The sequence below is a fragment of the Cervus canadensis genome, chromosome 2, assembly GCF_019320065.1.
Source record: "Cervus canadensis isolate Bull #8, Minnesota chromosome 2, ASM1932006v1, whole genome shotgun sequence".
In the NCBI taxonomy this organism is placed as follows: domain Eukaryota; kingdom Metazoa; phylum Chordata; class Mammalia; order Artiodactyla; family Cervidae; genus Cervus; species Cervus canadensis.
In genome coordinates this window covers 111762562-111789429 of record NC_057387.1, presented here as the reverse complement: position 1 = coordinate 111789429, position 26868 = coordinate 111762562, and the positions used below count along the sequence as shown (strand labels likewise).

Sequence of the window (26868 nt, the reverse complement as noted above, 5' to 3'; positions counted from 1 at the left end):
TCTGCAACCCAAAAAAAAAAAAAAAAATTCAAGGAGGTTGTTTAGGCAGAAGGAAAATAACAGATGGGAACTCAGAACTACAAAAGGAATGAAAGCTGTAAGTGGTAAATATGTCAATAAATATATAAAGAAAATATAATTATCTAAAACAAAGGTAATTACATTTGTTACAACCCAGAATACACTGTTAAGTAAATGTGACTACAAAATAAAGGTCTGAATGGGGAAGTGGAAATTCACTATTAACCTGGCTCAACTTCCACTTTAAAAAATAGAAAAAGAAAAGCAAATTAAACTGAAAAAAGGACATGTGAGCAGAAAACTAAAAAATACAGCCCCCCAAAAAAAAGAAAACTAAAAAATATTAGAAGAAAATCAATGAAACCAAACACTGGTTCCTTGCAGAGACCAATAAAATTGATAACCTCTAGCTAACTGGATCAAGAAAACAGAAATTTTCAACGCCAGGAATTAAGGAAGGTATATCAACACAGACTATATAGAACTTAAAGAGGTCAAAAGATGTTAAGAGCAACCTTACACCAATAAATTCAGAATGCAGATGATATGAACAAATTCTCTGAAGGATACAAATCACCAAAGCTCACCCAAAAATAAGAAATCCAAGTAACTCATACCAATTACATTCATACTTAAATTCCTACCACAAAAACAAATCAACAAAATGGTAGACGTAGGTGGTTTTACTGATGAATTCTATCATTTAATAAAGAATTAATAGTAACTCAACATAAAACTCTTCCAGAAAACAGAAAGGAACACTTCCCCATTCATTCCAGAAGAGTAAGGAAGGAAGGAAAGAAACTAGAGCCTTATCTTGCACCATATGCAAAAATTCACGCAAAATGGTTCACAGACCTGACTTTAAAACCCAAAGCTATAAAACTACTTTTTTTTTTAAAAAAGGAGGAAATCTGCATTTCTTAGACAAAGATTTCTTAGGACACAAAAAGCACTGTGTTAGCTTTGCATTGTTGTTGTAATAAATTAGTAAATAAATTATTATAAGCTCAGCAGCTTAAACAATAAAAACTTATTATCTTTTGTAGGTCAGAAGTCTGAAACCAGTCCCAGCGGCTAAGAGATGGCAGGGCTGCAGCTCTTTGTGGTGGCTTGCGGAAAAGTCCATTTCCTTCACGCTCCAGCTTTAAGCGGCTACCTGTGCTCCTTAGCCCAGGGCCCCTTCCCTCCATCTTCAAAGTCACCGATGGCCAGTGGAAGTAATACTACAGACAACAACGTGGATGTGCTAAGTGAAAGAAGCTGTGTGCAAAATGCTACATCCTGGTTGTGGCCATTTATGTGACTTTCTGGAAAAGACAAACAGCAGGGCAGAAATCAGATCAAAGACTGCCAGGGGCTGGGGGTGGGAAGAGGAAGCTCACTAACAAGAGGCCCCGAGTTCTGAGCTGATGGACACACTCTACGCGCATTTCAATCCTGCCGGTGGTTACACAACTATATGTATTTGTCATAAAGCAGAGAATGCTACACCTAAGAACGCTGAATTTACTGCCTGTAAAATTATGCCTCACTAAACATGATTTTTGAAAAAGATAAAGCCTGCTACATGAAAGGCACTATCAAGTAGTACAGGAAAATCAAAGCATGCTGGCAATTTTTACAATGCCAGAAAGCTTAACATTTAAATAGCGTGTCCTCTCAAAAAACATTTTATATACAATAACTATCAGAATATATGTTTAACAATGTAATAACGGTTTGTAAAACAGTATGTCAAGACATTTAAATTCATACCCACTCCTGGAAATCTGAGCATCCCAAGAGAGAATCTGCCTCAGAGTTGTACATGCGAGGCGGAGGGCAGAAATCAGTTTGAGCACAGTGGATACCAGATAACACATCCCCTGCTCAATAGGATCTAAGCACAGACAAGAAGGGCATGAACGTTTCCCTAACAAAAGTTAGCTAGTGCTAAGGGAGGTAACTGGTCGTCTTGAGCGCTGATACCACATCTACTATATATGAAAGGAGAATAATTGCCACTGTATTTCTAGGGTTATTTGAAAGAAAAGACTCCATCAGGAAAAAAGTCTCTTCTGCTTCAAATTTTTCTCCTTGCAATGGTTATCTCCCAGAAAGCTAAAAACCAACCTAGAGAGAACCAGGGAGGAGGGTTCACATTCTGTGTGTCTGAAACGTTGACAGAGTAACAGTAAACTACACTCCAGCTACCAGGAGACCAGAGTGATGGTCAAGCCAGAGGTCTGCTTCAGTGCTCTGATCCATTTTCATGTCTTTAAACATGTTCATGATCATTTAAATGTTGCTCTAAAATGTTCACGTGTGGGACCAAACCTATGCCTCAGGCTTACTAACCACACTTCTCTGCTGAGAAACTGGGCTCTTACTTTATTTCACGTTTAGAAGCTTTTCCTTCTATAACTCCAAAGCTGCGAAACAAAGCTAAGAATAACTAAGAACCAAACATCATGGGGTAAAAGATAATTTAAATTTCATGACTCACTGTAGGGTGCATTTTTATTATCAAGTTCATCAGTTAGGGAGCTTTTAATAAATTATATGTTCAAATTAAGAAAACATGACTAATCTGATAATTAGGTGAATATATACCTAGATATACAAGATTTAGAATATAACTATGTAATTTCCTAATCAGAACTTTTATCTTATGTAACAATTAAAAAAAAAAAGACTTTCTAAAAAAAAAAAAAAAAGATAATAAAACCTGGTACTTTCTAAAAAAAAAAAAAAAAGGATATTATTCGCTATTAAAAAAAAACTCCCACATATCTAATAACAAACATATAACCAGAGGATGAGATTGTTGGATGGCATCACCGTCTTGATGGACATGAGTCTGAGCAAGCTCTGGGAGTTGGTGATGGACAGAGAAGCCTGATGTGCTACCATCCATGGGATTGCAGAGTCGGACACAACTGAGTAACTGAATTGAACTGAACCCAGGTACATAAATCTCGCAACTCAATAATGAGACAAGCAATCCAATTTTTAAATGGATAAAATATTTGAGCAAAGGAGATATAAACAGAACAAACAAGCTCAAGAAAAGATGCTCAATATCTTTGGTCATTAGGAAAATGCAAATCAAAGTCACAATGAGATACACACACATTGGAATGGCTAAAATTGAAAAAAGTGATAATACTAGCTGTTGGCAAGAATGTAGGTTAACTGGAATGCTCATTCATGCTAGCAGGAATGCAACATACTTTCTTTTTGGAAAACAGTACACCAGTATTTCATAAAGCTAAACTTATTCTTACCATCACTAATTATTAGAGACATGCAAATCAAAACTACAATGAGGTGCCACCTCACACCAGTCAGTATGGCCATCATCAAAAAAAATCTACCGGTCCGCCCACGGCGGCCATCGCCGGCGGGCGAGGCAGCAGCGCTGACAGTCCCCATGGCGGCTGCGCCGGAGCCCGGGGAACCCGGGAAAGGGAAGGCAGAATTAGAAGATCATGTGACGTTGGAGTAGGAGGATTTATCGTGGTGACTTTAGGATACTGGTTCCACCGTAGGTATAATTAAGCTAAGCTAAGAATCCAGGAAAGACTTGCCAGAGAAGGAATTAAAAACAAGATTTTATACGAAAGTACCCACCTTGATCCTGCAAGAAAACAAACCAATGGCGGCGGCAGCAGCAACTGAGCAGTCTTGAGCATAGAAAACCCAGATACAATTCACTTCATTGTGAACAAAGCTGAGATGAACTACAGAAACATTTTATGTACCATAAGGCAGATCTCAATCAAGTAAATAAAGTATGTGTAAGCTGTAAAAAAAAAAAAAAAAAATCTACCAACAATAAATGCTGGAGAGGATGTGGAGAAAAGGGGACCATTGGTGGGAGTGTAAACTGATACAGCCATTATGGAAAACAGTATGGAGATTCCTTAAAAAACTAGCAACAAATCTATCATATGACCCAGCAACCCCACTACTGGGCATATACTCTGAGGAAAACCATAACTGAAAAAGACACATGTACCTCAACGTTCATAGCAGCACTGTTTACAATAGCCAGGACATGGAAGCAATCTAGATGTTCACCGACACACGAGTGGATAAAGAAGCTGTGGTACATATATACAATGGAATATTACTCAGCCATAAAATAGAATGAATCTGAATTCTAGTGAGGTAGAGGAACCTAGAGCCTGTTATACAGAGTGAAGTAAGTCAGAAAAAGAAAAACAAATACAATATATTAATGCAAATGTATGGAATCTAGAAAAATATCAAAGAACATATTCACAGGGAAGACACAGATGTAGAGAATGGACTTGTGGACACAGTGGGGAAAGTAGCATCAACATATATACACTATCAGGGGCAAGATGGAGAGCTAGTGAGAAGATGCTGTGTAGTACAAGGAGCACCATCTGGCGATCTGTGATGACCTGGAGGGGTGAGGGGAGGAGGGGATGTAAGTATAATTATGGCTGATTTGCACTATTGAATGGTAGAAACCAACACAACATTGTAAAAATTAAAAAAAAAAAAAAAACTGGCAAATGAAGACCTGCACGCAAAGGTTTACAGCAGCTTTTACGCATGGTGGCCCCAAAGTGAAAACAGCACAAAGGTTCATCAATAACCTGGTATAAATACTGGTTTACACCCATATGATAGAATAAAACCCATCTATAAAAAGACACAAAATACAGTACAGGTGAAACTCAAAAGCATTATGCCAAGTAAAATAATGTAACTTATACCTCAATCAACATTGCCTTTAAAGAACTTTTTAAAATCAATCTACATTTCCACCTTAAGAAGATAGAAAAAGAAAAGCAATTTAAACCCAAGTACAAAGAAGGAAATCATAGACAGCAGAAATCAATAAAATGGACAGACAACTCAGAAAAACAAATGCTTGCTCTTTCCAAAAAAATAAACTGGATAAACCACAAGCTAACATGATCAAGGGAAAAAACAGAAGATCCAAATAAACCAACATCAGGAATAAAAACAGGGATGTCAGGACAGATCCCACAGACATCAGCAGACTAATAAGAAAATATTCTGAACAAATTTGGATGGTGTGAAAATGCCAAAAGCAGTCTTGCTCATAATAGCCAAAAGCTGGAAAGAATTAAAATGCCCATCAATATGAAAATAATTATGTTCATCATAGTCATACAACAAATACTGCTATCCACAATAACACATATGAATTTAAAAACATGTTAACAAGAAAGAAGCCAGAGACTAAGAGTACATAGTATGATTCCATTTAAATGAAATTCAAGAACTCAAGGAATTTAAGGACTATAATAAGAGAAATCAGAAAGCAATTTTGGGTATGTAGCAGGGGGTGAGGAATTGACTGCAAAGAGGAAGAAGGGAACTTCGGGAATGCTGCAAAATCTTTACTGGGATTAAGGTTACACAAGGGTATGTGTCCATTTTGCACAACTAATTATGCTCTGCAGTTAAAATTAGCACCCTTTACTGTTAATAATTTTATACTTCAGTAAAATTTGTTTAAAAAGTAAAACCTGAAATGAAAACTGTCTATGGTCCCGTCTGCCTATAAGTCACCATACCACAATGGGAGCAGGCTGGGGGGACCTCCACAAGTCAGTAGGCCCAGTTTTTCAAACCACCCCTCTGACTTCACAGATGACACCAGGGGGTATTTCAGCCAGTCTTGAGATTTTTGCTTTGTTTCATTTCCCTTTCTAGTATTGTTTCTTGTTGTATGAGTTAATGTGGAGTTTTTTTTCTTCCAAATTTAGTTCTTTTCTTTTCTTCCATCACCTAATTACATTTCCATCTTTTCTCTGAAGAGTACATTTATTCCCAAGCATGAGGGATATTCCAAAAACAAACAAAACTATAAAAATTGTACCAAGTACAAACAGAGACTATCCTGCCAGGAGCCAGAGAAAGAAGAGATTTGAGTTTCAAGTGCAAATGCAACTCTTCCCCCCTGACCACCTAAATATGTAGATCCTGTATATTATCTAGTTTTCATCCCCAAGATTACTGGCCAAAATGAGCCAATTTCAAAACCACCTGTTCCATATACTGTTAAAACACTGTTACTACTCGGGTCTATCTCTATAGTTTCTCTTCAATACTAAAGACAGCACGACTCCACAAAGTTTTTATAAAAAACCAGGATACTGGGCAAGCTTTTGGGGTTGGCAGATGTCTGTGATGCTTCTCTGAATAATCCAGGGCAAGAGAAATAGCAGCTTCACTGCCACAGACAGCACCACTTCACTAGAGGCGCCCCGCTGACACCGCAAACACGAGCACACCACACAGCTCCACGTGCGCACGCCCCCAGACTCGGACACTCGAGCACCCGGCAACCACAGGCACCAACACACAAGCTGCCTTTTCACCTGAAGGAACACTCGTGCTACAGCTCCAAGAACAAGAACATCAAAGATGGTGTCAGAGACATAACCACAGTGAGAATGTTCACGTCATTCAGTAAAAACATTCAGTTGAAAAAAAAAGGAAAAAAAAGAAAGAGTTATCCAGAGGTTGGACTCGACACATGGAAGAGAGCAACAAGCCTGGCAAAGCAAACCAGGTCTCTGAAGAGCTGAGAACCACAAAGCCCAAGCTTGGGCAGAACAGCAGAATCCATGAGAGCCACTGAAAATGCTTAAAAAGGCAGAGGGAAGAAAATTTTTTACTACAAACACACAAGAGTGAGACCACTTAGTAAACAGAGAACCAATCTAAATCACCACAGTCACTTCTGAAAATACCTTGCAGTGCGTAACAGTAATAGTGATGCTCATAATGGTGACCTCTGGTCACCAGGAAACATTAGAGTGTGCTCAGTACCCCTTGCTAAACACAGCAAACCTGCGACATCTTTGTGAAGGCGGCCAAAGGATGGTAAGAGCTCCCCCCCACCTCACAGGTAAAAGTCCTCTCTGGGGGTCAGGCCCATTTCTGATGACAGTGCCCTGGTGGTAGGATCTCTACCCTGGTGCTCGCTCAACTTAGGCAATGGAGATGGTACCAGACTGAACTTATGGATACATTCCAGAGCCGACTGTAGAAGCAGCACACAGATTACATGAAATTTTTAAAGATTTCAAGCACATTTTGAAAGTAGGATTTCTCCTGTTGTCATACATCACCTCCCATCCTACCTGCAGGCAGACAACACGAGGGCTTATTTGTAAATTCACTATCACCCACTGAAATTCTGCATTCTCCTTCACTGTTTAATTAGCTAATGACTCATGATTCCCAGTTTCCCACTTGCTTTCCACCTCCCAAATAAAACACCACCCTCCACTTCCTCCACAGTACTCCATCCCCTTGCTTAATTCTCTCTGCCCTGCTCTCTCCTCTCCCCAACCAGCCCACCACGGCACAACGCCCTCTGTCAAATGAACTCTGGTGGGCTGCAGTGTTGGAAGCTGTACACCCCCAACCGCACCATAACTAGGAGAGACCCACACCCTCTCTCCAGCGGCTCAGCATGACCAACGAGAAATATCTACCAGCTTAGACACCTATCAGTGCTAACGAGGACAGCTGGTTATCTGCTTGTTTCCTCTGCTAGACCTGGGCTGAAGCGCTTCACACACATTGTCTACTTAATTCTCACAAGTGTCCCATGAGATAGGTTCTATTTGATCCCGCTTTGCAGCTGGGTGGGCTGCAGCTGAGACAGGTTCCTGAACAATTCAGGCATGGCCGTGCTGCTGCAAGTCAGCAGAGCAGGATCTGAACCCAGTGAAGACCTCGGGGCTCGCGCTCTTCACTCTGTGTCAGCAGCCTCCACCATTATTCCCTCGGGCTGTTAAAGTCTGTACCGGTTCCTAGAGTACATGCCGCATGCCTCAGATCACTTCATGATGCTTTATCTGACCACACGGCATGCATCTCCTCTTCATCTGGAATGTCACTGCTGTCATAACTTACAAAAGTTAGAGGACAAATCAAACCAAAGATTATAGATTTGGAAAATCTTTAGAATGTGCTTTCTGAAAATCACTTTAACACATATACATGTAAGAATATTACCTGGGGTGACAGTTAGCTGAAAGCAATGAAGCTTGTTTGGATCAGGAAAATGCACTTTACACGTACCTGCAAAAGAAACAGCTCGTCAGGAAGGCTAGTGGTAGTCCTTACATTGAGGCAAACCTCAAAATACATGGAAAGTTTAACGCTGCTGAGGAGCTGACAGGCCAAACCAGTAGATATCATCTATTTGTTTGGTAATAATCATGCCAGTGTGCTCAAATTGCAAACCACTGATACTTGTCATGTGTCTTCCTCCTTACAGGTTTTTATTAGTTAACTCCAAATTGACCATGTTATCTGTCACCCTTTAAATGGTTCCTAAAAACAGAGCTCTTTCCATTAATGTCAAGACTGGTGCTACTTTACTTTGAGAAGAGAAATCACACCTCAGGGAGATTAATGTATGTGGGTAAAGACAAGCTAAACATAGAAAAACCAGGAAAAGAGCCCAGGCCACACTTCTGGTCTGTACCCACCACAACATACAAAAGTTACAAAGAACTGTCCCAGCTGAGGGAGCGCATGCCCAGGCCACGGCATTCTTTTTTTCCCCCCTAACATCCTCACAACCCAACCAGTAACTCCGCTTGGTTTGCTGGCAGAATGAGGCTCGGCTGACTCAGATGGTGACACTCGGTCCACGTGAGCCGCACCAGAGGGTCTGGATTAACGGAGAGCCCCCTGAGAGCGCTGCTGCGGTGGGGCGGACAGAGTAAGGTGGCCACAGCCGACATCTGCCGCCTTCAAACAAAGGACACGTCAGAAGAGCAAATACCCAAGGGATTAAATATAGAAGGAAGATGGAGGGAATACAGATAAAAATTGTACTTTATAAACCTGGAAAATAGTATGCTAAATTCCTTGAGTCATCTACTGACAATTTCTTACAAGTCCTACTGGAAATATCTGCCTAGTTTCACACGGTATGAATTTTCATCCGAAAGAGGAAGATTCTACTTTAGCCTGGGACACAGCCTTAGAGACCATCGAGTCCGACATCATCGACTGTGAAAGATGACACGAAGGCCCAGAGAGGTACAGTGACCGGCCCAAGACCACACAGGTTATCAAACAGAAGGAAGCTTAGCCCCCAAATTAAAACTAGTTTATGCCTCATTTCATTACTCCATGAACATGCCAGATATGACACACAACAACAACGCAGAACTGTTTGTGGCGTATTTTTTTGGACCAATCCTTCAGAAACATCAATGCAGAGTAAAAGGTAACTTAGTCTAGAAAAGCAGGACAGAGTCTCAGAGATCACACTGTCATTTTCTTTGTTTTTGAAACAAAGAAACCAGGGACTGAAGAATCCAAGGTTTTCACCCAAGACACACATTTGAACCATGCATAGTAGTTTAAATGGGTTTTGTTTTTCCTAATTTAACTTGAAAAGATAAATGCCATTTTTCTAGTGAAATATATGCAACAAAAACATATGACAAGGGTGTGGGAAATGCTTCATTAATTAGATATAAGTTGGCACCATCCATTTGTCTTTAATGCTTCATATTCTCATTTAACAAAGGGACAGATATAGACATCAATCCCTCTAATACAGACTGACCCACCAAGAATAAAGAAATTATCAAGATGGGTTAAAAAAAAACAAAAACAGTAAAACTCCCAGAAAGAACCAAATCTTCTAAAGCTAAAGAGAAGTCTAAGTTCCTACAATGACAACAAAAAGTTAAAGTCAGGTTTTTGTTTTAGTTCAGGTTTTGTTTTAGTTCAGTGTAGGGGCATCATTAAACTAGAGAAGGGAACAGCAAACCATTAATTATTAAAACTCCAGAATTACGCTTTTTCTCTGTCTGTAGACACAGGCTAAGACTTTCACAGTATTTCCATCTAATTGAAAGAGATGTTTTTTATTTTTTGCAAACAGAGACACCTCTATAAACTTGCAGGTACAGAGTTCCAAACTAGTTCTGAATAATTTCTAAGCAGCATTGCTCTATGGCAAGTTATTTTGTTTGCCTTAATATTTTAGAAAGATTATGAATTAGACAGGAAAGATCTGTTCTTTCATGGCTTCTTATTTCCTCTTTAGAATGAGCTATGTACTTGTGGAAAGCCTGGCTGATTTATATTGTATCCTCTATGACTTGGAAAGCAGGCAGGAAGATGGAGAGAAGAGAAGCATGCAGCATGTAGTTTGTTTAATCTGACACCACACCTGTACGGCCTGGGAAGATAGGTCATGCCTTTTTCAAACCTAAGATATCCAGTTAAAATCCTGGTTTGAAAGCCAATTATAGTTTTATTGTTTCAAACTAACCTTTTAGATAAAGCTAAACTATACTCTCTGGGTTACTAACTGACAATCTCTGGGTTTTTATGGTCTTTGATTAAATGTCTGTATGAGTATATATGTTCAAGCTGGGGGGCCAGTGGGAAGACATGATGGGAGCTGAGAACAGAAGGACCACGTCATTTTCCTCTTTAACTGGATTTTACTAGATTATTACATAATCTGAAAAGAAGAGGGGAAAAAAAGAGTGAGAACAGTGTAACACAGCTGTCACCCAGCTTCAGGATTTCACCGACCTTGCTTCCCTGTCCTACCCACACACAGCTGTTTGCCTGTTGTCCTGGAACGTTTTAAAGCAAACCATTTGTAAATACTTCCATAGGTAGAAAGATAACCTTTTCATAGAATCCCAAAGTATTTCCTTCTTGTTCTGCCTGGAAGGAAACTTTGAAGTCAAGCAATCCAGCTACTTTTAAGACATTCTTGACCAACACTAAGAAATATATTTCAGCACAACCCACTATACTCATATATAAATGTTATATATTTAAAAGAATTTTTCAAGGAGTATGTACTAACCCTTAAATACTGGTTGCACAACCATTGAAGCACTGCACCCCACAAGGATCTTTCCAACTTTCAGTGGGGTTGGAGAAGGCCCTCTCTCACCCTGTGTGAGACAGGCCTCTGTATCAAGCTCTCCCGAGCATCTGCCCAGACTAGGAGACCTACGTATAAAATATTTCACTGAAATCGTAAACGTCCTTAGCCTTAATCAAGTGTAATGATAAAAAGTTCTAATTCCAAAAAGCACTACAGTGGTCAAAGCATTTAGACTTGACGGGCCTGCACACCAGAAAGGGCTTGGGAAGGCGTCGGTGACACGTGTCGCAGGAGTGGACGCTGGGCAGGCGCGCCTGCTCACGGGTGAGGCCCTCAGTCAGGCCCAGCGTTAGGCGGGAGGACCAAGCAGGGGGAGCGGACCTGAAGACACAAAGACAGCACCGCTGTCCAACCTCGGGCACAAGGACCAGTCACAAACAAGTATTTTCTGGACCAAAATGGTGGTGCCATCACTAACAAGAACAGGACTGCCCATCCCTGATTCGCATGCCTCTTCACGGGAAGGGGACATTGGACAGAATGTGTGCGGGAGGAACGAGCCCTAACCAACGCACTCCTGCGGCAATAAGGAGAGGGGGTGCTGTCGGCTACCTTCTCCTTCCCAGGGCCTCGAAAAAACCCTGCTACCTGTTTGCACAAAATGCAAGCTTATTCCTAATACACATATAAAATAGGCTTTTTGCTATGTAAAGTTATTAAAACATAAAACAAGCTTCTCCATGCAATTTATTTTATAGCATTTAATGTTTGGTTGGGGATGCTATACTTACAAGGTAAATTAGCTTCAAGTTCTGCAACCTCTGTGGAAACAAAGAGATTACTGTTAATATTAGTTAATTACTCCACATAAAATCACCTGCTCTAAATTGGCATTTCCCTCCAAGACACCAAAAGAAAAAACTAAAAAAGAATTAACCAAAATCTACACTTGGGTCTGACGCTTAAACTTTAAGCCATGAAGTTGCTTTCAAATACACACAGTGACTTGCAGGATGCCAACAAGTGCAGTCAAGGGCCCTTGAAATTTTACTTTAGTACAAATGAGAATCATTCAAAATTAACAGAAATTACCTATGGGTAAACAGTCACTAAAGCGGTTTTGAAAATCTCGTTCCCCCAAGTAGTGGAACTACTGCCCTCAAAATCTGATTTCTATTTATAACTTTGCCTCTTCCAGTTTTTCCAGATTCATCTTCCCGCGAGGGCTCGCCCAGTTTGCGCTCGAACTTTTCCAGTGAGAGGAAACACTATGCCTCCCGCTGGGCCCGTGCGCTGGCCCCATCATCTGTGGGTGTGCCGACACCCAAGAGAGCCTGCTCCTGGGGCGACGCTCCTCAGCCCCAGCGCTCTCCTCTGGGGCTCTCCATCAGGCATGCACTCGGTGCTCAGGCCCAGCACCTCTCTGCCAGGATGAAGCTGCAAAGCCCCCATCAACTGGGCAGGCAAGTCGCCTGTGCCTCTGACATATCTGAAACTTTGCCTAAAGGGCACAGCTTTAGAAAGGGCAAAGTGGGGGCCAGGGCACCTGTGAGGTGGCTGCTCCTGACTGGCAGGGAGAGCCGGCAAGCCCGGAAGTGAGTTGGATAGAAGGATGGGCCAACTGTGTAGGGGTGCGGCTGGGGGCCACTGAGGGGGAAGGCGACAGAGGTGGGACGGAGGGAGTGAAGTCTGGGTTCATGACCAGGGCTGGAAGCCCCTGCAGTCATGCCACCTAACAGCATGAGACCCACGGAGGGGAGAGGCTGGTGAGAAGGAAGACCTTTGGCAGAAAGCGGAGGACAGGAGCAGGGACAGTCACCAGCGGAAATGCAGGAGCGATTCAGCAGAGACGGCATGCTGGTCTGGTGGTACGAGGGGGATGAGGCCTGAGGGAGAGCCCGGGATGTGGGTCAGACCCTGTGGAGTGCATCCAAACCAGCAGGAAGGTAAGTGGAAAGACGGAAACCAGACTACAAAACACGAAGGAGCAAATAACTCCTTCAAGTGAGGAGGCGGGAGGGAACAGGTGGGGAGGGGGGGGTCTTGATGTTTGCAGAGTTGAGTGCATTCATGAGAAGACCTGTTCAGTTGCTAAGTCGTGTCTGAGCTTTTGTGACCCCATGGACAGCAGCATGCCAGGTTTCCCTGTCCTTCACCATCTCTGGAGTTTACTCACTTTCATGTCCACTGAGTCGGTGATGTCATCCAACCATCTCATTCTGAGGCCGAGGGTTTAGGGAAGAGCCAGGCCTCTGATTTCAACTAGTTGACAATCTGGGTAGAGACAGTTGGCCCACTAGACGTATTAGCTCTGGGGTCCAGGCATTAGGGATGGGTAACCAGGAAAGTGAGGTGGGGCAGGGGAGGGAGGAGTCAAGAAACAAAGGGCAGTCTGTGATCAAATGCAAGCCTGGGGTCTATCCTCTGGGCAGTCTTATGCTGTGGTGCATTAGAATATATGCACTTAAAACAAAATGCTGCTGATCCTCTAAGGTTCACTAGCACCATCCTTATAATGACCCTGAGGACTTTTCATTTCTTCTTTCTGATTGGTCCACTCTAGCCCTTCCATGGGCTTCCCTGGGAGCTCAGCTGATAACAAATCCGCCTGCAATGCAGGCGATCCCGGTTTGATTCCTGGGTCAGGAAGATCCCCTGGAGAAGGGACAGGCTACCCCCTCCAGGCCTTCCATAGAGCAGGGCACTGGGCAAGGAACGCTCTGATGCGGCTCACGTGGGCCTTCTGACCAGGACGGGGTCAAGGACCTGGCTCTGCTCCAACAGTGCACACAGGGCATTCATTTTATCAAAAAAGCGCACATCTTACCAAATGAGTTATGCATATTAATCACTTCTAAATAAACATTATCCATATGATGAAACCTATATAGTTTTAAGGCAAATACTATTTACATATTTATTATACTATTAGCTTTTGGTTGGTAAGAATTTACAAGAAACCGTTCTTGAGGACCGTTTGGAGAGACCGGTGCTGTCCCCTGGGACCCAGTTTTCTCTGGCAGGCCTATTCCGACTGCTGTCCTAAGAGCTCTGGTCGTTCAGTTTTACAAAAGCCCAGTGAAACAGAAAACGTGCCCAGAGGACGTGAAAGGGGGCCACAAGACAGAAGGGAAATACTTGAGAAGACAGGCTGGCACCAAGGAACAGGGAAGAGGTGAGGTCTGGGCACAGGAGAGCAGAGAGGCACTGACCAGGGCATCATGTTGACCGAGAGACAGAACGGACCCTGCACACAGGGATGGGGTTGGGGGACGAGAGGCTCTCAGCTGAGGACGCCTCACACGGGGCAGGGACTCTCCGCCCTGACTGCACACAATCATCGGGGGCGTACAATCCACGTAGTGTAAACAGACCAACGTCAAGTGTACAGTTCAGTAACTCTTAGTAAAATTTGGAGCTGTGCATCCATCCCCACAATCTAGTACCTGCTGAGCAACCCTTCACCCCCTCATCCAGATCAATTACACTGAAAAGCCTGGGTGGGGCCAAGGCCCCTGAATCTTACTATTCTCTTCAAGTGTAGGAAACCACTGTAGGCTATTCTGCCAAGCTAAAATATCTACACACAGCTATTTTCATAGACAGATTTAATAATTTCACATCGTGGTCTAGAATCAAACTCCGAAGAAGAGTGTTACGCCTGAACTTCCCCGTCAGTGTAATTCCCTTGGGGAAGGAAGATGAGGGCCAGGGAGGGCAGCCCCCAAACCCAATCCAGTGATGACCACAACCACAGTCAGGGCCTCTGGACCAAGAACCAGTGCGTGCAAGAAATGTGACCTTAGAGGTAAAAGGGTTTCATCAAAGAAGCATGACACTTTGGTCCAGCCCAGTACAGAAGATAAATGAACTACAATGCAGTGTTCCTCTCAGGGAGGGATCACAAATGATACCTGTACACTTCAAATGAGGGCAAACAGTAATTCACTAACAGCAATTAACTCAGAAAGTGCTGAGTCTCTAAGTTGTGTCCAACTTTTTTTCAACCCAATGGACTGTAACCCACTAGGCTCCTCTCTCCATGCAATTTCCCAGGCAAGAATACTGGAGCGAGTTGCCATTTCCTTCTCCAGGGGATCTTCCCAACCCAGGGATTGAACCTGAGTTTCCTGCATTGCAGGTGGATTCTTTACTGCTGAGCCAGCAGGGAAGCCCAATTAACTCAGAATCTACGTACAAAGACTATGACCAAACAAACGAGCGATCTGCTTTACATGCCTGGGAGGCCTCTTGGCAGAGCAGCAGTCCTGCCCTGCTCGAAGGACACTCACTACCCCCACCTGGAAGGTACCAAGAAGTTAGTTATTTTTAAACCGCCAAAGTCTTGCCTATTCCAACCAAAGATGCTAACACCTCTCTGGCTCACCAGCCCAGCCTTTGGAGAGATACCTGGCACCTTGCACAATTAAGTGGCTGCACAACTTCCTTCTAAGAAATTAGACTCTTTTCCTTTCTAACTAAAGACCAAACCACAGAGCCCACTTGAAGCACAACTGCACTGAAATGTCAGATTACAAAATCCACCCATTACCACAATGGCCCCCACACAGCATGGACCCCCCTCCTGCTGTGGGATGCTCACAACACAGTGCTCCAGCTGCTTCCCACCCCTGGAACCTGCACATTATCCATGGTGGGGGCTGCACATTCTGATCCAGCCCTGGGACCCCAGTCCCTGGGCCTGAGCTTGGCACACATGGAGTGCTTGGGAAATGCTTGACCAACAAGCACACTTGCCAGCAGAGCGGCAGTACTTGCAGTGTGGACATCCTGAGATGTGAGGAGCTTTGTTCCTCATACAGTTGGTGACCAAGGCATTCCAAAGGTGTAGTGGATTGAACTGAGCCCCCTGCCCAAGTTCATATGTTGAAGCCCTAAACTCACATGATGATATAAGGTGGGGCCTCTAGGATGTAATTAGGGTTAAATGAGGTGGGGTGGGGCCCTCATGATGAGATTAGTGCCCTTACAGGAAAAGACCCAGGTACTTACAAGCCAGGAAGCCCTCCCTAGGAACTGAATCTGCCAATGCCTTGGCCTTGGCCTTCCCCATGTCCAGGCCCCCCCCAACTCCCACATCTGTGGTGTTCTATCATGGTAGCCTGAGCTGACAAAGACCAAGCCCAATCACAGGTGCCAATGGTTCTGGGCAGGAGCCAGTTCCAAGCACTGTCAGGAAACCCAGGCAGGACAGCTGTGCCCTCTGACCCAGGCAGAGCTGGAAGCTGCTGCCCAGAAGACTCGATTGCCTCTTCTTACCTCGATTACCCCTACTTCTTAGGTTTCTCAATCTAGGACTTTATCCCTTAGCTTCCTGTATGTCTTTACGCCTTGAGTGCCTCTTCTGCACTGCCAGTGTCCACGAACAGTGCCTTCATGGGGAGACACCTGCCCCAAGGGCATCATCCCACTCCCAGAGACGGCACTGCTACAGCTGAGGCCAAGTCCCCACTGAGCCACTTCCACTCAGTCTAAGGGCCTTCCAGCAGCACACTGCAGAAAGAGGGCCACAGGAGAGGAGTCAGGGCCACGCCACACTCTGGAGCAGCAAGGATGTAACCCTGAAAACCAGCGTCTGCAGCAGAGACTGCTCTGGATGGGGTGGAGCCCCATGGCGTCCAACCACCCACTCTCAACATGAGCAGACAAAGCTGACTGGAACCTTCACTTCTCTTGCACAGATCCTCCCCGCCCCCGCCGGCCCTGCCTTCCCCAGATCCAGGGCTATCTGGGGCTATTTGGCAAGTCCGAGGGGGCTGCCACATTCCCAGGCGGTTTCACTGGTGTTTAAAACCCTGTAAGAAAGCATTAAACGGGAGCCGTGGGCCACCACCTTACTCCACATTAGTAGGGCTCCTCCTCTCTGGGCCACTGCCCTAGTTTTATTTTAAACACATTTTGTAACACATAGCCCACAACTTCACACGCTGCTAAATGCTCTGGACACTCTGCCAGCATGGCCAGCCCACCTCCAGAGTCCTGGGCAGGGCTGGCAAGGACAAAAAAGCCCTGGAGAACAACAAATGCTTCTCTCTCGCCCATTCTTCCAGGAAGCGCCCTGGACCAAAGCCCTCCCTACACCACCATAGCACTGGACTGCTCCGGTGGGCACAGAAGTGCTCAACCAGGGAGGCCACATGTGGCCCCTTGTGGGGACACCTGCACCTTGGATGTTGGAAAGCCCATGCAGGTAGGCAGCCAGGCCTCTTGGCTCGGCAAACCAGGCCAGGAGCACGGAGAGCTGCCACAGCCACGGAAACAAGAACACCAGGGGCCACTTGGGGCACAGGGGCTGAGGGGACAAAGGCTGCAGAATCAGTCTCTGTAGTTTCCAACTCCAGACCTGGCCCTGAACTCAGTCAGCTCAACACCAAATCTCCACATTTAGCAAACGCTTCCAGCCAGCCTGCCTGGAGCCCCGAGAGGTCTTCAGGGGTCACTAACAGGAGGCTGGCACACACTGGGCAGTAAAATCTTCGTCAAGTGAATAAGTCAAAGGACAGGGAGACATGCTGACATGTTCCCATTATGTGAAAAGTAAGCTTCAGAAAGAAGAAAGTAGACCATTCTGCCCAGAGGCTTTTTTGGGAGGTGGGGAGCGTCATCAGACTCAGAACTAATAGACCCAGCAGAACCACAAAGGCCCACCAGAAAGCAGCACCCCCAACCTGTGGCTGAGAACACAGGGAATGGCTCCTAGCTGGGCCCAGACCTGAGCTGGGGCCAACAGGAAATGCAGACCTAACACTCTCCCCCCAGCATCCCCAGCTCCCAGGTCTCAGGACAGACAGCAGCCCTCAGTCTTCACCCAGAAACACTCAACTGCTCTACCTCAGGGACTGCTGTTGCAAGCACCTCTCCAGTTCCAGCCTGAAGGATGTCCTTGAGGGTGACCTCAGGGGTGTAAATGAAAAGCTGGTGTGGCCCAGGGGCCAGCATGACAGAGCCTCACGCTGGCCAGCTGCTCCAAGGCAGGCCCCGGTGCTTCCAGGGACAGCTGGCTACACCTGTCACCTTCTGAACCAGGCCCACAGTTCTTCAGTTGTGCAGCCACCACTGGCCCTCACCACTGGAGACGAGTGTCCCTGTGAACCTCCAACCTCCCATGTTAACCCCACAGCCATGTACACTGAGCCAGATCCCCTACTGTGTAAGCTCATCCAAGCACGACAACAGACCAGATAAAAAAATATTTTTGCCTGGAAGCGTCTGTGGTCTTTCCTCTGGGATATGGGGCGCATGGCCCAGATGCCCTCTCAGTGAGGGCTGACAGCAGACGGCCTTCAGCTCTCAGTCCTTCCGGGAACTCTGAGGTGCACAGAGCTCCTGCCTCGGGCCAGACTGGTCGACAGAGAGCAGAAGGCCTGACCGTCTTACCTGACTGGGGTCTGCTCCGAAGGGCTGAGCTTGCCCCGGAGCAGAGGGGCAGGAGCAGACAGACAGGCCCTTGTCTGTCCTGGGGCCTTCGTCAGAGCTCTCCCTCTTCCCTGCTCCTGCTTGCTCCACCACCCTCCAGAGGGATCAGTCCCAGGGACACCCTTTAATAACCTCATGGTATGCCAAACTCCCCACTTCGGGAGCTCAGCACACAGCACTGAGCCCCAAAGACACATTAATACACTTTTCTACAACTTATTGATCCTCACGAGTAACACTTTCACACGAGCCAGAGGCAAAGCCACAGCCCCGGGTGACTGTCCTGACTGCAGCAATCCTGCTGAACGCAGACAACCAACCTACCTTTTTCCAAGCCCCAAGAGGGGAGTTTCACCTAGAAGGGATTCTTGGAATTATCACCCCTCCAAGGGCTTCACCAGGCCCACAGGAGCCATGGACTCCACCAGACTTCACTTCCACCATCAGAAATCCCCAGAATGAAGGCTGCGGCCACATCCAACCAGGAGAAGCAGTGCTACAGGGGTGGACCAAGCAATCATCACCCATCAGAGCATCCTCTATCAGGCACCTCTTGCCACAGCTTCCTCTCTCAGGACAGACCCACCCTTCCTCTCCACCTACTCCCCACCAGAAGCCCAAATTACTCACCACTCAGTCAGCCTGGCCGCCCCCAGCCTGAGGGAGAGAGCAGATCACACGAGGGCCGTGTTACTCTGAGTCCTGCTGCACAAACACCCATCAACTGCAAGTGCTTTGGGGCCCAGAACCCTAATAACCCCCAGTGTTTCTGGGAGAAAGAACTGGTGGCCTCGTGAGGAGGTTCCGCACCTCTCCCTGATGAGGCTCATACCAAAAGACCTCAACCCAGCCTGTCAACCCAGCCCAAGACATCTCCTGTCCTAGGCCCTGGGACCGAGTCCAGCGCTGTGGGCCTTCGTCAGCCTGGTGCCTCCTTGAATTCTCTCTTCTGTGGACTCACACCTCTGCTCTGCTCCTTCAGGTTCTGCTCCCCAAGTGCCTTCCCTACCCCAAAATGTGGGTCTGGCTGTCTTGCTACAATAAAGCTGAAACCTGGGCAAGTTTTTGAATCCCTCTAAGCCTCAGTTCTTCAGTTGTAAAATGAACTACCCACCTGGCAAGGCTTAGTCAAAGTCAAACAAGAACTGCCCTATAAAGTCCCCAACAGAGGGCCTTGCCCCAAGTGCTTAGTGGACAGCAGCTGCCATCAGCCGTGACACTGTCTATTGTGCCAGTGTCCCACAAGCAGAGTTCACGACAACTCCCCCTCATAACAACTCCGTGGCATTAGAACACCCTCCCCTTGAAGGACCACAACCTCAAGCATCGAACCCCTTCCCTGGCTTGTTTGTCTGGCTCCTGGCTTCCTCTGTAGATGGAACCCTAGAGCCAGGAGCCAGGAAAGTCTTAACAGGCCTTCCAAGTAAGGGGCTATAGCCAGGCCTCACCCTCAGTTCCCATAGGGTAAACTTCCTGCACTGTAACAAACTGAATGCAGTCTATGCTCTCCCTGACATAGCAAGTACTATCAAAATGTCAAAAACGATCCTTACTCCATCTTTAGCCCATCATCCCTCAGGCTGGGAGAACCAGAGCTCAGTCAGGACTCAAGAGGCAGAGAGAAAGCAGGGTCAAGGGCACCACCAGTCTCCCCGAACCCAGCACCTCTGTTCACAGACTCAGCAGTGCTTTATTTCTGAGAAGGCCCAGCATGGGGCATTCACACATGCCAGGTCTCCCTCATCAGATCTGTTCCCAGACATGCAAACGCCAGGAACCCCATGGTGTCCACCTAATACAAAATGAAACAGGAGGTTCTAACAAGTTAGGTAACACTCTGTGCTTCTTGGATCCTTACACTAACAAAATGTAAACATGCATCTTAAAGTAAAAAAGTGCTGCCAGGTATAAGGTATTTCAAGGAAACTGTTTCTTCTTCTGTGGGTCTCATGACCCTGGGAAACTGCCTTTGCACTCAAGAGTTCCAACTCTGTTCAATGACTAACTGCACAAGTTTCACACACACACACACACACACCCCCCACACACACACTATATAACCCTTCTCTAAACACTACACAGTTCTAGGACACCTTTATTAATTCTGTGAAGAGAATCAGTTTTGTACAAGGTTCTCCTAAGGCTGTGATTTGAATGAGAGAGAGAAGGACCCTAAGAAATTACCCTCCCTCTACAGATGAGATCCTCTGGTGCCGAGGAGTCCGGGAGAAAGGATGAACCCCGCCCCCCACCTAAGACAGCACCGAGACCAGAGTCGTGGGTCTGCTGTCCCTGGAGCCTTACTCCTTCCACTAGCACTCTGGTGGCCCCTGCAGAGAACACCCCAAGTATATAAGATACATCACGGTTCTAATACCATTTTCCTGCCATTGGCATTCGACAGTGTGTGCACAGGGCAAAGTCCTTCTGCTGTAAGCGATGAGGAATTATATTTAAAAATATCTTGAAACAGGTATTTCTATTTAGCAGCAACAGGCTGCTTCATATCCCCAAAGAGCCACACGCCAGACATCATTTTGTTGTGGGATATAAAAACAGCTCACTCGGGTGGCCCTTACCTTTAACAAGCAGCCTGTCCCTCACAGACACCCGCCGACTGGAGTCAGAGGCTGTGGCTGACGCCCGGGATCCTTTGAGACCATCATCCCGCTTCAGCTTGCTTGCCAGCGTCAGCATCACTGCTGCCTTTTTCCTGAAAGGCCAAAGGCAGGTTAAGCACTCATCTCCAGACACTGAGACAATGAGGTAAGGTGATTTTTAATTTTTTCCCATAATTTAGTTGTAGAAAAATGTAGCATGTAAGATAGATTAATAAGACTGCATTCCTCCATAATGAATTTGGGTAATCTCTATGCCTCTCTAAATCTGATTTTTTAAAGTATGAATGAAAATTTTAAAGGACAGCCAAGCATTCAACACTCACTGAGCAGCAGGCCCTGGGATGTAGGGCTCATGTCTAGGGCAGCCTCCACTGACGGGTTCCACATGGGCCCACCACTGTTCACTGCCCTCCCCTGCTGTGGGGACCGTGCCTCTGAGGGTGTGGCCCCAGTGTCTGGCCCATCGCAGACCGAGGGAGGGGAGCGTCCGCCCCTGGTGAGGAGGGAGCACCGCAACGCTTTCCCCCCTCCTTTAAGAAAGGTGTGGCTAGAACCTTAGTACGCATCTTCACATTTGTGTGTATTGTGCTGTACTCACATTGAAAGGCAACAGCAACTTAATTAAGTTATAATTAATGCCCCAAACTAGATTCTTTTCACTGGGCTGCTTCCAGCCCACTGTGTTGCAGGCTCCCTCCCCGACAGCTCACTGGGAAGGACAATAAAAACCAAGCACAGGTGATGCACCTGACTGCTTGGGAAAAAGGACTTAAGCTGTCAGCAGTGTTTACAGACAGAACTGTCCTCCAGCATCGCCTTCTTTATGTACACAAACCGCCATTCCTGTATGTACACAAATGGGCCTCCTGACTCCTCCTGCATGCTTTACCAGTCGGAGAGGAACTCTGGAATGTCTGACTGAAGACAAAAATTGATTGCCAGCTCAATATTTTCATAATTTCCTCTGTTGTTTTAATATTGTTTCTTTGCAATATCACTGATCATTTTCAAGAGAAAATGATCCAGAACTTCCAGATGAAAAATTTAAACCGACGTAAGGAAAGAACTTTTAGTTTGAGGCCAAGGTCCTGAAAGTCAAACTGTAAGAATAACTCTCTCCCAAGTGATATTTTTTGGAGAAGGAAATGACAACCCACTCCAGTATCCTTGCCTAGAAAATTTCATGGACATAGGAGCCTGGTGGGCTGCAGTCCATGGGGTCGCAAAGAGTCGGCACGACTGAGCGACTAACACTTAAGTGATCTCTTGAGCCATTTTAATCCAGGTCCCTCACTTTTCACACCATCATCTGTTTTATCTCCCCACCCCACAAAGACTGTAAGATTTTATTTTCTATTATGAAAACAATATATTGAATATGCTCTTCTGAACTACACAGGACCTATCACTCACCTAATCCCTTTAGGAACCACTGGTCTCAATGCTTCAAAAGACAGTTCTATTACACATCAGCTCCTAGAATGTCAGGTCTGGGAAGGACCCCTTCCCCTGACTCCTACTTTTTCATGGATGTGGATTCTGGGACAGCTGGGGCCCAGGATCTGGATTGTGTGAGGCCACTCAGCTGCTAGAAGAGGTCACCATAGAAACACTGGTTTCCCACAAGTAGATGGTGGGGATGTTTCTATCCTGAAGATGGTGATGGTTCCAGGGCTATATACACACATCAAGACTGATCAAATCACACGATTTAAACATGTACAGCATAGTGGACTTCAGTTGTACCTCAGTAAAATTGGTCAAAATGTGATTCCAAGCCATCACTAGTTTCCTTATTCCCACTCTACCATGCCGTCTCCCCAGGTGGGCCTATGGAGAGGACATAATCCTTTAACACACATCTCAGCTTCACCCAGCGTGGGGGACTATTGCTTCAGCTGACAAAGCAATCTCACGAGGGAGGACTGGAGTGGTGTCAGGAACACCTGTGGGCTCCAGCCCACAAGCTACCAGGGACAGCAGCACCATCTACAGCCTGGGGCTCCTGCTCACCCCCACCTGCCCCCCCCCCAGTCCCGCTCCAGGGAGCTTGTCATTAACCCCTCAAGCAGATCTGGATCCCAAAGCAGTGTCTGCCTCCCAACCAAGCCCACTGCCAGGCACCCAGACTTGAGGACATCAGTCCTGCCACATGGATAGGGTGGCCTGATGATGGGCCAAGATCTCCATCTATCACAAAGTCCACTTGGTTTTTAAACTCTAGCTGACCTTGGTAACACAAACACGGCAAACAAAAGCACAGCTTGTGTAAAGAGAGTTCGGTAGGCAGTACCCTAGGAAAGTCATAATAAAGAGCCCAGTGGAGTGGGTCCCAGGGCACACGACTAGCCCACACCCAGCTCCCTGCGGACCTGCACGAAAGGGGCTGTTCAGAGGGTCCTGGCAAGATCGACTGACACAAAGAAAGGCTCACACCAAGATGCTTCTGTGTCGCCTCAGCCTATGGACTCTGCTTAATCATCTTACACTCCTACCCCACACTAAATTCTTCTCTGTGGGCAGAGTATGCCCCATACGCAATTCCATTTAGAGTCAGATTCCTGGTTGTCGATATTCAACAAGTTTGTGACCCCTAATAAAAGACACTGGGCTCTGATTAAGCAAGATATAAAACACTGTGATGTCCCGTTTTTCCATATAAGACAAAATATATTCTGAACATTCTAAGAAATCTAATTATATAATGACCAACTTTTCTCCATCATCTGCATCATTTTCATACACCACTTTAGGGATAAACCAAAGGTCTAATTTGGACATGTTCCATAGCTGTTAATTTAACTCTGTGCAAAGAGATGTAAATGAAAATAAATTATTCAGGCTGTCAGTTTAACTGAACACCTGTGGTTTGCTTCAGAATTCTCTTTTCCTTCGTCGATATACTTCACCCTTTGAAGACCTGGTTTAAAACTAAAATTTCCCTTTTACCAAAAATTACACTTTGACCATGGCAGCATTTTCAGTAACAAATCAATTACACTGAATAGCACACTCAGTCTCTAAATTCCTTAAGTTGTAACTGGCCCATTTACGTTCTTCCTCTGGGTGGGACTTTATTGCAACTGTTCAAAGATTTTTATGTGCTACTACTGTGGTTTAGTTGCTAAGTTGTATTTGACTCTTTAGCAACCCCAGGGACTTACCGGTCAGGCTCCTCTGTCCATGGGACTTCCCAAGGCAAGAATACTGGAGTGGATTGCCATTTCCATCTCCAGGGGATCCTCCCAACCCAGGGATCCAACCTGAGTCTCCTGCATTGCAAGCATTTTCTTTACCACTGAGCCACCAGGGAAGCCCCTGTGCAGTTTACTAGGCTCATCATCAAGAAGTATTTACTCAGCATTCTGGCCTGCAGTTGCAAAATCAAGCCAGGCCACCTGTACAGGGGCCAGTCAGCGAATAGGGTGGGGTACTCCTTAGTTACAATTCTTCCTGCCTTGGCAGAGTCCCAATCTAAGTGTAAAAGGTGGAACCCCATGTCACTAGGGGTCAACCAACTCCACAGTCAAAAAGGGGCCCAGATCAGGACATAAAAATGTCCACACCCCATTCTCCTCCTTCAGAAGGCCAGGGCCCAAGGAACCCACCCACCTGGCTCAGTGGTTGGCTGCCCAATGACCTTTGGAGCCCAGCCCTTTTATCTGGAGCGGTCAACCTGCCTCCCCCTGCCCTGCCTACTACCTGAGGGGCAGTTTGTTCTGGTGGAGGTCCTCAAGCCCCTTAACAGTTAACTTGCTGGTGATTCTTTGAACATCTCCCCCACGTGGGCCTTTCCCCTGCCTCATCCCCTTACCAGCCTGGAACCCTCCGTACAAGGTAGAGGGGCCTCCTCCCTGTTCCTCAGCGACACCTCGCTCATTTCTGGAAGCTTCTGCTCAATCTGACATCCAGGTCTGGATGCCCTGCCTCCCCTCACCACTTCATCCTGCTTCTTCCTTCGGATAACCGATGACTAGGCAGCAGATTCCTGCACCTCCTCCAAGAAGCCTTCTCCGACCACTCCGAAACCGTCCCGACCCCACTTGGGAGCTAGAGGGAAGGCAGAGGGGCGGGCCCGATCCCGCGTATGACAGATGAGGGAACCGAGACCCGGGGAAGGGAGGGCCACACCCAAGACTCCACAGCAGCGGGGACTCGGCGGCCTTAGGGATGGGTCCAAGATGTCCTCCCCCCATCCTCTGCCCCGGGAAGACCCTCCAAACCGGCCCCGGTCGTCCCCAGTGGGAAGCCGCAGGCACGCCGGCGAGGCGGCCACCCGGCTCCTCCGCACCCTCAGGGGCGCCCCCCGACTCCCCGGCCTAGCCCGATTCCCCCGGACGTCAAGAGTCCGGCTGCCCGCGTCGAGTCCCGCCGCCTCCAGCCACTTTGGACCGGTGACCTTGAGCCCGCTGGGCGCTGCGTTTCCTCGCGGACAATGCGGCTCGCAGCTTCCCCACGAGACGGCGGGCGAGAGGGGGGGCCGCGGTGTGCCCCCAAAGTCCGGGCTCTGGCGGGCTTGTCCGTGGAGCCCGGAGGCGGCCAGCGCCCCGGTCCCAGCCCCGCACTCCCCAGCCCGCGCCCCGCGGCGCCCGCCGGCCCTCCGGCCCCCCACAGCGCCCGGCCTTGATGAGAGGAGCGGCGCGGCCTGAGGCGGCCCTACGCCCGCCCGCCGGGTGCACCGGCGCCGAGGGAGCCAAGCCGCCCTCCCGCGGCCGGCAGCCGCCCGCCGCAGGGCCGCGCTCTTCTCACCTGGGCACCCCGAGACAGGCGAGGCGGGCCCGGCGCCCAACACCATGCCCCAGCCGGCCGGCGGCAGCGAAACGCAGCCCCTCACTGCCAGCACCGGCTCCGGGCGGCGGGACCGGAAGTGGCGAGGCGGGGACTCGGCCGCTCTCGCCTGAGGCGGCGGCGGCGGCGACTGCAGCGGGCGCTTTAAAAAAAAAATTCAAAGGCCCGAAGAACTTTATTTGGAGCCTGACATGCGAACAGCAGTGCGCACCGGGAAAGGGGACTGGATTCGGCGGCCGCTCTGGGGCCTCGCTCATTGGCTGCGGGGCGGACACGGATCTTGCGGCCCTCGCTGATTGGCCAGTAGCGACAGGGGGCGGGTCGCCCAGTCAGTTCCCGAGCCTGCGCGCCAGAGATCCTGGGACTCCGAGCGGTGTTCATGCGTCCATTCATTTGGTCCTGTGCTGGGTCTGGGCCTGTGGCTCCGGATCGTCACGCAGCGTGGTCCGCGGAGGCGGCCAGGCTGATGCTGACGGCTCGGTGGATGGGGCGCCCGCTGTATGCCCATCACCGTGCTCAGAATGCAGAGAAGCCCCCCCCCCCCCCGTACCCCGCCAAAGCCCGCACGGTCGGGACAGACCTGCAGCCTCCAAACTCCCCGGGGTGCTCGCGGGGCCCGCCGTAGAATCGGTGGGCCCTTTCCTGTTGCCCAACTTTTTTTATTCCTTCTCTCATCGCTTACACTTTTGTAAAGTACTTACTTTTAAAAATCTGTTTCAAATTGCTCTAATTTCTAGCTGCTTCAGTTCAGTCGCTCAGTCGTGTCCGACTCTGCGACCCCCATGGACTGCAGCACGCCAGCTCTCCCTATCCATCACCAACTCCCGGAGCTTACTCACACTCATGCCCATTGAGTCGGTGATGCCATCCAACCATCTCATCCTCTGTCATCCCCTTCTCCTCCCGCCTTCAGTCTTTCCCAGCATCACGGTCGTTTCCAGTGAGGCAGTTCTTCACACCAGGTGGCCAAAGTATTGTAGCTTCAGCTTCAGCATCTGTCCTTCCAATGAATATTCAGGACTGATTTCCTTTAGGATGGACTGGTTGGAGCTCCTTGCAGTCCAAGGGACTCTCAAGCTTCTTGAGTACACATTATTTTCCTGTAGCTTTGCGTCC

General features: G+C 47.4%; 1 protein-coding gene across 2 annotated transcripts in view; it reads right to left on the bottom strand.

The window, feature by feature from the left end:
* The window catches only part of UBE2F (ubiquitin conjugating enzyme E2 F (putative)), a 44069-nt gene extending 18173 nt beyond the window's left edge, over positions 1 to 25896 (bottom strand). The window contains exons 1-4 of one of the 2 annotated variants that reach the window (XM_043462138.1): positions 25714 to 25890; positions 20923 to 21056; positions 11698 to 11727; positions 8044 to 8109 (exon numbers count right to left, since the gene is read on the bottom strand). In XM_043462138.1, coding sequence (XP_043318073.1) covers positions 8044 to 8109; positions 11698 to 11727; positions 20923 to 21040 — 214 coding nt within the window. In that variant the 5' untranslated portion in view covers positions 21041 to 21056; positions 25714 to 25890. Of the gene's footprint in view, positions 1 to 8043; positions 8110 to 11697; positions 11728 to 20922; positions 21057 to 25713 lie in introns of both variants that reach the window. The other variant, XM_043462139.1, reaches the window with a different exon arrangement.
* Positions 25897 to 26868: the final 972 nt, after the last annotated feature.